This window comes from Oryctolagus cuniculus, chromosome 3 (genome assembly GCF_051225735.1).
Source record: "Oryctolagus cuniculus isolate XC-2025 breed Fujian yellow rabbit chromosome 3, ASM5122573v1, whole genome shotgun sequence".
Classification (NCBI taxonomy): Eukaryota; Metazoa; Chordata; class Mammalia; order Lagomorpha; family Leporidae; genus Oryctolagus; species Oryctolagus cuniculus.
Genome location: NC_142869.1, coordinates 16445609 through 16462620, shown reverse-complemented (window position 1 = coordinate 16462620; position 17012 = coordinate 16445609). Strand labels below are relative to the sequence as shown.

The 17012-nt window shown below is 38.5% G+C and overlaps 1 protein-coding gene across 4 annotated transcripts in view; it reads left to right on the top strand.

Moving 5' to 3' along the window:
* ACSL3 (acyl-CoA synthetase long chain family member 3) overlaps positions 1-17012 on the top strand; it is an 84775-nt gene that overhangs the window by 51785 nt on the left and 15978 nt on the right. For all 4 annotated transcript variants that reach the window (XM_008259234.5, XM_008259233.5, XM_089328968.1 and 1 more), the window contains 9 exons: positions 1107-1284; positions 3890-3999; positions 4887-5025; positions 7250-7400; positions 9031-9154; positions 9380-9451; positions 10909-11048; positions 14186-14358; positions 16278-16352. In XM_008259234.5, coding sequence (XP_008257456.1) covers positions 1107-1284; positions 3890-3999; positions 4887-5025; positions 7250-7400; positions 9031-9154; positions 9380-9451; positions 10909-11048; positions 14186-14358; positions 16278-16352 — 1162 coding nt within the window. The remainder of the gene's footprint in view (positions 1-1106; positions 1285-3889; positions 4000-4886; positions 5026-7249; positions 7401-9030; positions 9155-9379; positions 9452-10908; positions 11049-14185; positions 14359-16277; positions 16353-17012) is intronic.

Below are 17012 nucleotides of genomic sequence, written 5' to 3'. Positions count from 1 at the left end.
GTGCAGAGCAAGGTGAGAGTTTGGGACCAAAAATTAATAAGTATCTTAAATACAGTTGGCTTCTCCATCAAAATAGAATTTCCATTTTAAATCTTAAGTCTGAATAAACACTAGAGGGCGGCATTTATCCTTTTAAAATTTTTAGAAATCTTTATCCAACCTCTTTTTTCTAGAAATCTCTTCAATGTTGTTTGCATTTTTAAAAGTGGATATGCTCAAATGGTTTTAAAGTGCTTGAGACATACATTAATTACATAACTATCTTTGGGAACCATCTGCATGTTTGCAGAGAGATTTTTATCTAATCTGTGTGTAGTTGGGGATGTATGGCCTTACTGAAGTTGAAGAAAATCCTTAACAACAAAAATATGTTAACCAGCTTTAAAAGAGGGTTATTAATAAGGTAAACCTGATGTTACCAGTACTTTTTTTTTTTAATAAAGATTTATGTATTTATTTGAGAGGTAGAGTTACAGACAAGCAGAGGCTTAGCCTAGTATGTCACAGCGCTGGCCCCATTACCAGTACTTTTGATAAACACAGATAAGATGTTAAAAGCCTGGGGAGTGCCAGTGACCATTTCATACTTGAACAGAGGGGCTTTGATGAATAATACAACTAGTTCCTAGATGGTTGCATAAATAGAAACTTGCTTACTTTGCTATTGAGAGTTAGATAAAGCAATTTAAATTGAAGTCTTAAATATTTCTATTAGCTTAGGACTTGTTTCTGTTTGTGGGTCATGTTGTACCATCCCATGTTAAATCTAGGAATTTCTAAGTAGAAGAAGAGGAAATTTTGGTGTCAGTAGTACTTGATACCTTTTAAATTAACATGTAAATCACTTAGGTAAATGAAATCTGTAAGTTGATTGATAGTATGTACAGTTAAAGATTTAGAATAGGATTTGAGTTGTCATACAAGATATTATAACTAATTTTAAAAATAGTTCTTCACTTGAAATTCAATTACTAGCTTTTTATTGGAAAAAAAGATTTATGCAAGTATAACGTTCTTGTCGCTCAGAATTTGGAATATTTTAATTTCTTTTGTAAGGTAATATTTTGGATATATTAAAAGCTATTTGTATTTTTTTGTTCCATCAGGTTATTCTTGGACACTATAATTGGCTCTCCTATGAAGATGTCTTCGTTCGAGCCCTTAATTTTGGAAGTGGCTTACACATGTTGGGTCAGAAACCAAAGACCAACATCGCCATCTTCTGTGAGACCAGGGCCGAGTGGATGATTGCTGCACAGGCGTGTTTTATGTACAATTTTCAGCGTATGTGGGCTTTCTTACTTTCCGGAAGAGTGGACTTACTATTTTAAAAGAGATGATACTTAAATATTATAATATTTCACTCTCGAGAGGGTGAGAGGTGGGGTTAATTTTCATGGGGCATCCAATTAGTAGAGAATTCTTAGTTGTGACTTGTAATTTTTGGTCTGTTTCTGAAAAAGAACCAGTTGTGGAACAGATTGTCCCAGTCAATGTAGTGAAGAGGATTAGCTTATTAGCAGGGGATTTTCTGGGTCTAAGGAAACAGACCTACACTCACTTAGGGGTCCCTGCTCCATTATCGTCTCTCAGGAATCCACTTTTGAAGTCACTGTTCTTGTGTTAATGCCACATCTCCCAGTGGCAACAGTTGACCTCTAAGACACTTCCATACTTGGACACGGTAAACTTCAAGGTGCCAGGTTAAATGATAGAGTATTTTAATGTTGTAATTGCTTCAGTGGTAATTGAGATGGCTCAGTCTGTGGGATATTCCTGAATGCTTGGTTAAGAGATGGTGGTACCAAAACGTTAAGTGTAGATGTTGTCACCTATTTCAGATGAGACTGAAAAGATACTTTAGCTAGGTTTCTTGCTGTATGTATTTGTACTTTTTCTTCTATTTATTCTATATTTTTTTAATGAATGAGACAACTGCACACACACACACACGCACACACACACACACACATTAGACACAAGGAGAATGAGTGCACGCATACTGTGCAGCTTCACTCCCCAAATGCCCACAACTGTTGGCTGTTCTGGGGCTGAAGCAAGGTGCCAGGAATGTAGTCCATGTGAATAGCAGAGACCCAGTCACTTGAATCATCATTGCTACCTCAAGGGTATGCATTAGCAGGAAGTTGGATTCAGGAGCTGGAGCCAGGAATTGAACCCCAACCACCTGATATGAGACATGTACATCCCAACTGATAGAAAAAATGCCCAGCTCATGTTAAGAATTCTTCTAAAGCTTCTTAAAAGAAACCTATTTTCCAAGTCATTTTGTGTCCAACTTTATTTAGTTAGACAGAAGGTAAGAATCCCCATTATCATTTATATTCTGTAATTTTGACGTTTTCTAAGATTTTTCTTTAGATTTTTCTGCCTTAGAATAAACCATGCTGCCACTTGCTCATGCTATTTTCTTGACATGTTATGCCTTAAGTCTGACATTTCATTAATCATGATATTGGTATGTTATTTTTTACATTTTAATACCAAGTAGTCAACAATTATTTAAAAAAAAAGAGATTTATTTATTTATTTATTTGAAAGAGTTACACAGAAAGAGAAGGAGAGGCAGACAGAGAGTGAGAGAGGTCTTCCATCCGCTGGTTCACTCCCCAATTGGTTGCAACGATGGAACTGTGCTGATCTGAAGCCAGGAGCCCCTTCCAGGTCTCCCATGTCTGTGCATGGGCCCAAGGACTTGGGCCATCTTCTGCTGCTTTCCCAGGCCATAGCAGAGAGCTGGATAGGAAGTGGAGCAGCCGGGACATGAACTGGGGCCCATATGGGATGCTGGCACTGCAGGTGGTGGCTTTACCCTCTATGCCACAGTGCTGGCCCCAAGAGTTAGGTTTTGAAATTTTTTATTTTTTTTAATTTTTTTTTATTTTTTTGACAGGCAGAGTGGACAGTGAGAGAGAGAGAGAAAGGTCTTCCTTTGCCGCTGGTTCACCCTCCAGTGGCTGCAATGGCTGGCGTGCTGTGGCTGGCGCACCGCGCTGATCCGATGGCAGGAGCCAGGTACTTATCCTGGTCTCCCATGGGGTGCAGGGCCCAAGGCCTTGGGCCATCCTCCACTGCACTCCCGGGCCACAGCAGAGAGCTGGCCTGGAAGAGGGGCAAATGGGACAGAATCCGGTGCCCCAACCGGGACTAGAACCCGGTGTGCCGGCACCACAAGGCAGAGGATTAGCCTAGTGAGCCACGGCGCCGGCAGGTTTTGAAATTTTAAAAATCAGTTACAGTTCGTTTCCAGAGTGATAGTCCCAGAGTAACATCTGTAGGTGAAACCAACTAAAATTTAGAACCGTTCATTTGGGGGCCAGTGCTGTGGCATAGTGGGTAAAGCCGCTGGCTACAGTGCCAGCATCCCTTATGGACGCTGGTTTGAGTCCCGGCTCCATTTCTGATCCAGCTCTCTTCTGAAGCCTGGAAAAGCAGTAGAAGATGGCTCAAGTCCTTAGGCCCCTATTCCCACATGAGATACCCAGAGGGAGCTCCTGGCTCCTGGCTTGGATCAGCTCAGATTTGACCTTTGCAGCAAGCTGGGGAGTGAACCAGCGGATGGAAGACCTCTCTCTCTGCCTCTCCTTCTCTCTCTGTGTAACTGTGACTTCAAATAAAAAAAAAAATCTTTAAAAAAATAAAGCTGTTCATTTAAAAATATTGGAAACTGGGGCTATTAGGTGAGGGTGAATAGGTATGATGTCAACAAATTATGTTAGAATAATTTTAAAAAAAGCACTGTCTCATGGGCTATGGATTTCACAGTTTAGAATGCTCGGTTATGATATACATCCGCTGTGAGGCTTTATTTGCACCTGGTAGTTTATAAAATGTGTGTATTCTTGATTTGTTCTTCTTTTCCTTGTAGTTGTTACGTTATATGCTACTCTAGGAGGCCCAGCCATTGTTCATGGATTAAATGAGACAGAGGTGACCAACATCATCACTAGTAAAGAACTCCTGCAGACAAAATTGAAGGTGAATTCTGCAGTTGCTTTGTTACTGACACTTTAGAATTTGCAGTGTGATGAGACCTGTTAAGATACTTTATTTATGGTTTCTTACATCCTTACTGTCTTTGTAAGCTTTTATGAATATCATACCCTGTTATTTTTCTTGAGGAAATAAAAAGTGGGTTTTATATATATATATATATATATATACACACACACACACAAATTCAGATAGTCCAGGGTTATGAACTGTTAATGTTCTTATGTTTAAATAAAAGGGGTCACAACTTTTATTGTACTCATATATTTTCTAGTCTTTTTAATAAATTTGTAATTTCTAAGGGTTATATTTTAAACTGGTAATTCATGTTGCTCCTGAATTATTGTATAATAATGACTTCAGAATATTGTAAAAGTTAAAATTGGAGACTTGGAAAATTATAGAAAATGGGCTTTAGTTTCTAGACAGTTTCCTATAAAAATAGAAATATCTGGACCATTCATTCATTGGTTTATTTAGCTTTATAACTTTACAATTGAAATCCTCACTCCCTACTTTATCTCATGTGTTTTTATTTCACTTCTTAAAAAACTGAGTGATTGACTCTGATTTCCCTGGGGCTCATGTCACCTGTGTGTATGTGCCCACTTGGCAAGGCAGTGGCTTCATTGATTAAGATTTTACTAACGAACATGGGGTACATGCTGTAAAAGAGTAAGTTCAATTTAGTGCAATATTTCTCAATCTTAAAGTGCTATTTATGCCATTGCAACCCCCCCCCCTTTCTTTTGAGATAAGAAATTTCTTCAATAGTTGTTTAATATGGTAAATCTCTTTTCTTGTATCTTGAACTATTTGCTAAACTGTTTCAAGAATTACAAAGAACTTGGTAAATGTTGGCATTTTTCCAGGATATAGTTTCCTTGGTCCCACGCCTGAGGCATATCATCACTGTTGATGGGAAGCCACCAACCTGGTCTGAATTCCCCAAAGGTGTCATCGTGCACACCATGGCTGCAGTGCAAGCCCTGGGGGCAAAGGGGAGCCTGGGTATGTTCCCTTTACTCATTCTTGATGAGTGCTTTCTGTGGGCACTTCTCCAGGATTACTCCAGAGATTTGACTCTGTGGTTAGATCAGATCTAGACCATGAGTGGGAGAAGTGTTTCTCTCTAGGTATCCTTTCATCTAGCCCATAGAGAAAAGTTTAAAGAAAAATACATTCTTAATGTTCTAAAAGTAATAAGAGTAATTTAAAAGAAAATATTTGATAATATAAGTTTTTCTTTTATTTAATCTTTCCATCTCCCTTTTCTGATCATTTTGGGATAGTTTAAAGTTGATTTTGTAAGTATGCCATTAAGCTTGTCCATGTGAATTGCTTGCTTGTGTTAACAGATGGAGGACTCGACCTGGAGCCCTCCTTTTACACTCTGCTCCCACTCTTCCCTCTCTGGAAGTGACATGGTTGTATCTTCAGTTAGTACACCTGGCATGGTGCCTAGAAGTTTTTATTCATAAATAAATGTAAAAAAAAGTTAGGGTGTACTTTACTTCCTCTTTAGTAGGAAACTTAGTGATTCAGTGTGAGCATTCACTTAGCTCAGGAATAGAGTTGTGCTGACATGAATTTTGGGCTTGTGTTTTAGGTGCTGATAGGACATTCACGGGTATATACATGGTCTACTTGAGTTTGGAATTAAGAGATTTAGAAGCTAGTAATAGTTGGGTATTCATTAGAGCTTTGGGAAAAGGTGAGGTCACCCACAGGGAAAGGTGTCACTGAAGGCCCCTGAGGACTACTCAGAGAGAAAGGAAGAAAATGACATTAGGAGTGTGTGGCTGGTGAAGCCAAGGGAAGGAGATTTGGACAAGTCATCAATAGGACTAGGTGTACAGAGAGGTCAGGTGACACAGGGGTTGCAAAAGCACTACCAGACTTGGCAAATGTTGTCTTAAAGAGGGCAGTGCCCAAGATGTGATAGAGGTAGAGAATGGTGTTAATGGGTTGCAAAGGAATGAATGACAGATGCAGAGGCAGACTTGACTGAATTACTTTTCAAGAGACACATCTGGGTGAGTAATAGAGAAGGGAGATTTTCTTTGGGAACATGTATAAAGACTTTCCCCATTTATTTAGAAATCCACATCAAGGGTTGTTTTATTCAGGTATGTCAGCATTTTCATCCATGACTCATTTCTTTTTGCTTTGTCATCTCTATTCCTTAGGGTTGTCATTACAAATGGTTGACAGTGTTTTTTTTTTTTTTAAAGATTATTTATTTGAAAGGCAGAGTTACAGAGAGGCAGAGGCAGAGGCAGAGGCAGAGGCAGAGAGAGAGAGGTCTTCCATCTGCTGGTTAACTCCCCAGATGGCCGCAATGGCTGGAGCTGTGCCGGTCCAAAGCCAGGAGCCAGGAGCTTCCTCCAGGTCTCCCACATAAGTACAGGGGTCCAAGGACTTGGGCCGTCTTCTGCTTTCCCAGGCCATAGCAGAGAGCTGGATCAGAAGTGGAGCTGCTGGAACTCAAACCGGCCCCCATATGGGGTGCTGGCACTGCAGGCGGCTGCTTTACCCGCTATGCCACAGCGCTGACCCTGACAGTGTTTTTCAGTTCAGGACTGCAAGCCACACTTATTTCTAAGTTGAATTGGTAAAATAGCCTTTTGTTTCCTTAATTCCTTTCTTGTCTTTATAGTTCGTTAAGCATACAGCAGCCAAGTAATCCTTGTCACAGGTGATGATTATGCCTCTGTTGAGAACAACATTGTTTCTCTCTGGAGTAAAGTCCAAAGTCTTCAGCGGGGCCTATAAGACCCCACGTGTATGGTCTGGTCTGCCACCTCACCACAGTTCTCTGGCTGTCTTTTGTGTCCACTGCATTCCCACTGCATTCCTTGATCGTCTTTATGTATGCCAAGCACATTCGTACCTCAGGACCTTTGCACCTGCTTAGTATCCTTTGAATGTTCTCTCAGTCCCAGGGTTTTCATGGCTCTCTTCCTCACCCTATTTAGATTTTCACTTAAAATAGCTGCAGAGAGGCGTTCCCTGATACTTGTATCTAAGTAGCATCTGCTTCATCTCGTTGCCTTGTCTTGCTTTGTGTTTCTTCATAGCTGTTATTCCAGTATAGATTTTTTTGTCCCAGTAGATTTTATGTTCTTAATGTGTAAAACATGTATATTTTAGTTGAATTGAGTTAGAATAATTATGAAAAAATCGGTGATATGATTAAATTTCTCAGAAGTGTGTTATTTTTCCTTCAATACAGAGAACAAACCTCATAGCAAACCATTGCCCTCAGACATTGCAGTAATCATGTACACAAGTGGATCCACAGGAATCCCAAAGGGAGTCATGATTTCACATAGTAACATCATTGCTGGTATAACTGGGATGGCAAAAAGGATTCCAAGACTGGGGTATGTCATAGTAAAAAAAAAAAGGGGAATGTTTTCATATGTATGTTGTTATTAACAGATATGTCTTTACTAGTGTATGGTTAAATTGCTCCTTCAAAGGCTATTTACACTGGATTTTTTTTTTTAATTTAAAGATTTATTTGATAAGCAGGGTAACATAGAGGCAGAGGCAGAGGCAGAGAGAGAAGTGTTCCATCTGCTGGCTCACTTACATGGCCACAATGGCTGGAGCTGGGCTAATCCGAAGTCAGGAGTCAGGAGCTTCTTCCATATCTCCCACGTGGGTGCAGGGGCCCAAGGGCTTAGGCTGCCTTCTACTGCTTTCCCAGGCCATACCAGAGAACTGGATCGGAAGTAGAGCAGCTGGGACTTGAACCAGCACCCACATGGCATTCTCGCACTGCAGGCGGTGACTTTACCCTCTATGCTACAGTGCTGGCCCCAATATACTGAATATTTTCTAAAAATTGGACACTAAAATTAATTATGAAATATAAGGTTTAACTTTTTAACAATTTTAAATTTTAAATGACTTATATAAATCCCTTAATTTTTTAAACTAGTTGATACTGTTGCTTCTTTAGTCATTTTTATATCGAAATACTGTTTAGGTAAACAGATAACTTGTAAATATTTATTCAGTAAATATGAGCTGTGTTCACAGTCTCTGATTATTTTATTTAATTTTTAATTTGTTATTCATTGAGAGGCAGAGGGAAAGAAAGAAATGGACAGAGTGAGTCCTCATTGTCTGGTTCTCTCCTGAAATGCCTGCAGTGGCTTGAGCTTAGAACTTAATCTGGGTCTCCCAAGCACCCGACTACTTGAGCCATTACCTGCTGCCTACTAGGCACTAAGGGTTCACATTAGCAGGAACCTGGAATTGAGAATGGAACTGGGCACTGCAGTACGGGATGTAGGCATTCCAACCAGCATGTTAACCACTAGACCAAATGGCTGCCCCTGATTTTTATTTTTAAGACAAACTCCAGTGATAGCAGGATGGGTATAATGGAGTAGAAAAGAGATAATGGAGGAAAGCAGATGGAATCTGAGGGGTGGTAAAGGAAACATTCCCAGAGATGGAATCAGTATTCCCGTGACTGATCTGAAGCAGTGGCTATTTTTAATGCCTTTTTGTACTGAAGCCACACACATATGTACACACATAGTTACTGTGGGATTGAGCTTGGGGATAGAGCATGAAATTTCTTTTATATATTTGTACATTACAGAAAACAAATTAGGAATAACAATTTCCTTATAGGTTTGTCTGAGTTGTACTTGGTATTTTGGGGATGGGGGCAGTTGTTGAAATACACACACACACACACACACACACATATATGTATGTATATATATATATGTAATATTTGTGGTATATTAGCCTATAATTTTTTATTTGCAATTTAGTCCCAACTCCCAGAGCAGAATCTGTTTTGTAAAATATCTGGCAGACACTTGTGGATTGGAAACAGCATCTCTTCTTGTCTGCTGCCTCAGTTTCGGTTTAGCTTGAGCAGTAGTTTTTTACCCTAACATCCCCGCTAGTACCTATCTGTTCCTCCCCTAATGTGGTCACTTTGAGCATAGAGCACAGCTGACCTTTCTCCTGTCTCCTTTGTCTTAGAGAGGAAGATGTTTACATTGGATATTTGCCTCTGGCCCATGTCCTGGAGTTAAGTGCTGAGCTCGTTTGTCTCTCTCACGGATGCCGCATTGGCTACTCTTCACCACAGACTCTAGCAGACCAGGTAAATTAAATGTCTGTGACTTGAAATAATGGACTTTTCAGTATGACAGTATATTGTAAGGATGACAGTAAGTCATTTTGAAATAAACTCTTTGCTTCTAAAGTGTTTTGTAGTTTATAAGTACATTAAAATGATGAATTTATAATATGCTTTTTGATTTGAGGTTTCTTTGCGTATTCAAAGTGAGGACCACTTTATATGGATCATTTTTTTCTTTTCTTATAGTCTTCAAAAATAAAAAAAGGAAGCAAAGGGGACACATCCATGTTGAAACCAACCCTGATGGCAGCCGTTCCGGTAAGATTTGAGCAGTAATGCTTGTGAAAAAGGTAGCACTGACATGGTAATTGATGCAGAATTTATTCCATATTGTTTTAGAGCATTATGCTTTATAGGATTTATTCTTACATTTTTAGCTTTAATTTTTCTTCGTGTTTACTGAGCACTCAGCCTGGCTTCAGCTTCCATATATTATCATCAAATACTTAAATGGAAAGTTATAGAAAAAGGACCCACAGCAGTTTTCTGGCTTCTATTATGGCTTTCTGATTTTGCTTAAAAGTGTTGGGAATTACTTGCGCTTATATCAAGTGTATTTACGTAGTTATTTCAAAGTCAAATGTAAATGGTCAGTAGTTTGGAGTTTAAGTGTGATTATAGTTTCCTAGTAGTACCCTGCTTTAAATTCTTAATTTGTTCAAAAACTAATTATAACTTAAAACTGTGGAGAAAAAATTATTTTAAATCATTAACGTATACTTTTTAGTAATGAGACTTGGCAAGCACAATGCAGACAAGGAAAGTTTTCATGGCAACGATATTAAAAGACAAACAAATCAAAAAACAAAGGAAACCTAGGCCCTTTTGTGAGCAAACAGTATGCTACATCTATATAATATGAAGTTAGAGGGGTTGGTGCTATGGCGCAGCAGGTAAAAGCCCTGGCCTGCAGTGCTGGCATTCCATATGGGTGCTGGTTCAAGTCCCAGCTGTTCCACTTCTGATCCAGCTCTCTGCTAAAGCTCCTAGGAAAGCAGCAAAGGATGGCCCAAGTGCTGGGCCCCTGCACCCATGTGGGAGACTCAGAGGAAGAAGCTTCTGACTCCTGGCTTTGGATTGGCTCGGCTCTGGCTGTTGCGGCCATTTGGGGGGAATGCCAGTGGATAGAAGATCTCCCTGTCTGTCTCCCTCTCTCTGTAACTCTGTCTTTCAAATAAATAAAGTAAATCTTTAAAAAAATAAAGTTAGATTATAAAAATAAATATCAGATAGATGTTAATTATTTTGTGAGTTTAGTGTTTGGTTCAGAGTAAGTGAGATAAACAAAGAAATATAAAGAATTAATAATGATATATTCCTGCCCTAAGTCTTATGTTTCCCCCTTTTTGTGTTATTATCAAGAGTATCTAGGTGTATTTCTGTTAAAAATTATTTCTTCAGAAGTCTCATTTTTAAACTAATTGTGGCTGTATTTCATAAGTTTTGTTCTGATAGAATATACTTTTACAATGCCTTAATGAAAATTTATAAAGCCTTAAATAGAAATACAAATCAGGTTTTCAGATTTGAATATTTAAGGCAGCTGCTAATCATTAACTGCGTTATGGATTCATTTTTGTATATTTATATATGTATTATGTTATAAATATACATTTATAAAATATAAACAATTATACATAAAATATGTTTATACCTACAAATATATTTATATACATATGTATTTATGTGCTGTATGTTCATTTTTATATTTGCAGGAAATTATGGATCGGATCTACAAAAATGTCATGAATAAAGTGAATGAAATGAGTAGTTTTCAACGCAATCTATTTATTCTGGCCTATAATTACAAAATGGAACAAATTTCAAAAGGACGTAGTACCCCACTGTGTGACAGGTAAATAAGGACCCTCCCTTTTCCTTTTGATAATTTAATCATTTAATTCATGTTAATTAACCAGTTAATTGAGATAGAGATAAGTAATATTGGGGGAGGGCAGCATTGTGACGAAGCAGGTTAAACCACTTCCTGCAGTGTTGGCATCCTGTATGGTTGCTGGCTTATTACTGGCGCAGCTCCAGTTGTAGCAGCCATCTGGGGAGTGAACCAGCGGATGGAAGACCTCTCTCTCTCTGTTTCTACTTCTCTCTATAACTCTGTCTACAGATAAATAAAATCAATAAAACATAAAAGATATAATAAAAAAAAGAATATGAGGTATTTAAAAATAACCTGCAGGAGCTGGTGTTGTGATATAGTAGGTTAAACCACTGCCTGCAACGTTAATATCTCATAGGGGCATCAATTTGAGTTCCAGCTGCACCACTTCCCATTCAGCTCCCTGCTAATGTGCCTGGGAAAGCAATGGAGAACGACCCAAGTATTTAGGTCCCAGGACCCATACAGGAGACCTGAAGAAGCTCCAGGCTCCTGACTGCAGGCGTCAGCCTGGTCCAGCCCTGTAGTTGAGGCCATTTGGATAATGAACCAGCGAATGGAAGATCTCTCTGTATGTGTCCCTCTCTCTCTCTCTCTTTCTCCAACTCTGCTTTTCAAATCAATAAAAATAAGTCTTGAAAAAACCTGCAATATCTTTGGAAAATATTTTTCGTTTAGAATTTTGCTGTATTTAATTTAATTTTAATTTTTTATTTAATGTAATTCTGTGGACACTTAAGGGACTTAGTACTTTGAGAAAATTTCTCTTTGATTTGAAATTTATATTGGCATCAATATAAAATTTCAGTATGAATATAAAATGAAGACTAAATATGATTAAATGTTTTGTATTTAAAGTTTTAAATGACCAATTTTATCCCAGATATGTATTTTGATAGTGTTAAATAGATTTATGATTTTATGATTAAAATTCAAATTTTTATGAAAAAATTAGTTTTCAGGTACTTCTTTTTATTTAGAACTCTATAAGCTTTTTTCCCTGCCTTATTATCTCTTTAGCAAGATATATATACATTGCTTTGGAAAGTTTGTTAATTTGATTTTTCAAAGTTATTTAAAAATTTTTTTAAAAATCTTCTTCCCCTTTTGGATTGAAGTAGTGAATAATCTTAATTTATTAAAATTAATTTATTAAAATATTATTAGAAACTTATCAATTAGATGATGAATTATTTTCCTTTTTTTTATTCCTCATAGATGATTTCTTTTAAACAATAATAATGTTTCTTTTAAACAATAAAACTTCAATTAGTGAAATATTAAAAATAGCTAGGAGGTGGGTATTTATTTTTAATATTTATTTATTTGAGAGATAGAGTTATAGACAGGGAGAGGGAGAGACAAAGAGACAAATCTTCCATTTCAATCCCCAAATGGCGGTAACGGCCAGAGCTTTTGCTGATCCGAATCCAGGAGCCAGGGTCTCTCATGTGGATGCAGAGGCCCAAGCACTTGAGTCATCTGCTACTGCTTTACCAGGCCATAGCAGAGAGCTGGATTGGAAGAGGAGTGGCTAGGACTCAAACTGGTGCCCATATGGGATACTGGCGCCTCAGGTGTAGCCCATTATGCCACAGAACCAGCCCTGGAGGTGGTTATTTAACCTAATAATTAAGACACTTAATCCTGTATCAGAATGGTTGGGTGCAATGCCTGGACTCAGCTCCCAACTCCCAAGTCAGCTTCCTGCTCATGTATACTCTGGGAGGCAGTGGTGATGGCTTAAGTAGTTGATATCTGTCACCCATGTGGGAAAAGTTGAATTTTTGGTTCCTGGCTTTGACACGGTGTCGCTCCCCCTCTTCGTGGAGGAACGACACAGGACCCTGCGCTGTTCTTTTGTCTGCTCGGCCCTCCCCGGGTTTGCTGCTGGTTCTTCCAGTGTTGGCTACCGACCTTTCCACCTCCGTGGAAGGGCGGTTCCCCCTGCCACTTTCCCCACTTCCGCGGGGGAGCGGCACACCGCCGGCCGGCTCTCTTGGGGGCTGCACAGGTGTTCCTTCAGATAGATGTTCCTGGTGCATGTTGTCTCTCCTCCTTTATAGTCCTCTTCCACCAATCCCAACTCTGCTACCCACACGCCGAGTACGCTGCTCTCCTCCAATCAGGAGCAGGATCAGCTCCTGTAGGTCATCACTCAAGTTGGCGAGAGGCAGCTGCGTAGAAGTTGTTACTCCCTTCTCAGCGCCATATTGTGGGAGAGCAGATGCATAGAATAAGTCTTAATTCCAGTAACAGTCTAGTCCGAGTTGCTCCCCACAACACGGCCCAGTCCTGGACCTTGCGGGCATTGGGGAGTGAACCAGCAGATGGGAACACACCGTATCTCTCTCTCTCTCTCTCAACAACAAAAAGGAGCTTTGTTGCTGTGTATAAATATGTGCACATTTCTAATGAAGTAAAGCAAAAACCTAATTTGCTTTTAATTTCATGTAGATATAATACAATAATATATATTATATAAACTAGTTGCTATGATTTAAGGGATTTTCCATTATTACACAAAATTAAATTATATAATAATTCTTTTTGAAGATTTATTTATTTGAAAGGCAGAATTAGAAGGAGAGACAGAGAAAGAGATCTTCCATCCACTGGTTCACTCCCCAGATGGCTGCCATGGCTGGAGCTGGGCTGATGAGGAACCAGGAGCTAACTTTAGGTCTCCTACATGGGTTGCAGGGGCCCAAGCACTTGGGCCATCTTCCATTTCTATCCCAGGCACATGAGGAGGGAGCTGGATCAGAAGCAGAGGAGCCAGGACTCAAACCGGTGCCCATATTGGGTGCCAGTACTACATGCAGTGGCTTTACCATAGTGCTGGCCTCCTTATGATTGTGAATTTAGATATTACTTGAAAATTTCTTATGGGGAATTCATGTATTCTTTACCTTGTTAAACTATTAGAAGCTAAGATTTAAATAACAGGTCAAGAGAATCTCCCAAATTGGCTGTGTGACTTTAGATAAGTCACTTAATTAAAAAAATCTCATATCATAATTGGGAGATTAGAAAATGATTTGGAAATCTTTCAGCTTTAAAATCCTGTGACTCTGATTAATTCCTTTTTTTAGCTTTGTTTTCCGGAAAGTTCGAAGTTTGCTAGGAGGAAATATTCGACTTCTTTTGTGTGGTGGTGCTCCACTTTCTGCAGCTACACAGCGGTTCATGAATATCTGTTTTTGCTGTCCTGTTGGCCAGGGATATGGACTTACGGAATCTACTGGCGCTGGAACAATTACAGAAGGTTAGTGTTGTTCCTGAAATGAAGTGTCCATCTGAGACTTAAGTACAACTCCAGGTATTTTTTTGGTATGGATTATTTTCTGCAAATATATTGGAGATGAGTAGTAGAGGTTTTTGTCTAGTAGATGAGTGGGTAAAATTGAGGTGGTATTATTGATACCAGTTTTTAGAATATATTGGATGTGTCTGTAGTCAATAATTTATCTGGAGAGGCTTTTCATATTAAACTATTCAGGTATTTAGCATTCTGGAAAGAAGCTTTAGTGACCAGCATTGACTGTGTTGTATATATTTATCTTCTAATATCAGTTATTAGATTTCTTGTAGAAAAATTTGGGTGTTTTTGTCTAGTTGAGCGCTCAAGTTCAGAAATGTCTATGGAGATCTCTCTAAGTGTGGAGAGGAACCAGATTTGAGTCTAGTGAGTATAATTACCAGACTTCATCATGATGAGGGGTTGAGGAGGAGATCCACTGCCTAAATGGTGGTTGTTTCCCAGATGAGTCCCATAGATAGTGCCTCATGTGTCCCTTATAGGAGAGAGTCATTTTGCTTCCCAGTGCTAGAGAACTGTGCTCCTACTTTATATGTCATAGATATTGATAGATACTAAGTTTTTTAACTGCTCATTTTCCATATGAGTGCTTCTGTTTACCATTCATATGCAAGGTTTTTCTTACATTCTGTGTTTTCTTGCCTTTCAGTTGTGTTCTTTTATTTTACATAATTTGGAAGCTAATTTTAGATTTATTTTGCAGGAAATAAGCAGTCTTAAAAACATGCAAATCTGGAGCTTTTTTTTTGCAGATATTTAATTTCTTCTGTTTATAAGATTTAGATTGAATATGGGGTTATCAATAACAGTTTGTATTATAAGTCAAAGTCTTTGAAGTGTTAAATATCAGCCTTTCATTTCTGATATTTGAATACTCTTTAAAGAGCAAACATAATATAGTTGTAATTCATGATAGCGGAAGATTCCAGCAGTCTTACTCTGTGGCCTGCTTCTGAGATACTGTAGGAATTTCAGATAGGGCTTGCTATCATAAGGTAAGGTGAGGGAGACTGTAATAGTGACACATGGAAGACCAGAGTTATTTGTGCTGTAATGCTGTGGGGCCTGATAAGAAAACAGAGAAGTGTAAACGGCTTGCTCCATCAGCCTTTAAGCTAGGGGTACAGACTCATTGAATGAGCAGCCGCTTAATGAATGCAGTGGGTCCTGTCTTGAGGAAATGTGATGGGAAAAAATTCTAGGGGGACTGAGCAGGCATCCTGTCTAACAGAGGCTGTTGATTGTTGCTATATCTTTAATGTGGGTCTGTCCTCACTGGAGATTCCACACTTATCTGTAAAATTCCATGATTTTTTAAAAAAGATTTATTTATTTTCTTTGAAAGAGTTACAGAGAGAGAGGAGAGGCAAAGGGAGAGAGAGGTCTTCCATCCGATGGTTCACTCCCCAGTTGACTGCAACAGCTGGAGCTGTGCTGAAGCCAGGAGCCAGGAGCTTCTTCCTGTCTCCCACATGGGTGCAGGGGCCCAAGCACTTGAGCCATCTTCTACTGCTTTCCCAGGCCATAGCAGACAGCTGGATGGGAAATGGAGCAGCTGGGTCTCAAACCGGTGCCCATATGGGATGCTGACACTTCAGGCCAGGGTGTTAACCCGCTGTGCCACAGTGCCAGCCCCAAAATCCATGATTTTTAAAAATGGTAATAGCTAATTCAGGTTTTAGGAAAACTCAGTATAACAGCATGCCTGTGCAGACTGCATCCTGTGGTTCACCAGTTTGCAGTTTATGATTTTGAAGATATTTAGCTTTGGGATAAATCATTATGTTGGTAATTTAGGAAAATGAAGTTGTTTGTTTGTTAACTACTGTTCTCAAATGCTTTTTTTTTTTCCATATGTCTCTCAGTGTGGGACTATAATACTGGAAGAGTAGGAGCACCATTAGTTTGCTGTGAAATCAAATTAAAGAACTGGGAGGAAGGTAATATCCTACTTTAACCATAGAGCATTAATTTTTATAACATTAAGGTTGAAAATTAGAATTATGCTTCATTTTCTTCCTTATTTTTAGAATAATAACTTCCAGAGCTTATTTTTGTCCTTTGTAAAATAGTTATAATTCTATCTAGAGCTTTGGGAATACATTTAGTTACCATGTTTCAAAGATGGTTCTGAAGAATTTGTTTTTATTTTATTAAATGTAACTAAGAATTGTGGCATAAACTTATGTAAGGTGCTAAATGGATAATGTTTTTATTTTGTAGAGGTCAAATCATAAAATTTATTCCATCAAATGGGATTTTTTTATGCTTCTTTCTTTTCTGTAGGAGCTTCAGTGTAGAATTATCAGAAGGATTCCACTTTAATTCTATAAATGTTTATTGCATATACCATTTAAAAAACATTAGTTGATCCTGCTAAAATTTAGTGAAAGTTTTCTTTGATTTATTGGGATGCACCTTCTCTGCAAAGAATGATCCTAAGGCACAGAAGTCATTTTTCAGCTATCTTTAGCAGAATTTATGGAAATGTTCAATAAATTTAAACTCACTGTCCTTCTGAAATTATAAGAATATCTCCTAAATATATATTGTTGGATTTTATAGACTTGTTCTCTTATTAAATGTATGACTTAGTACTT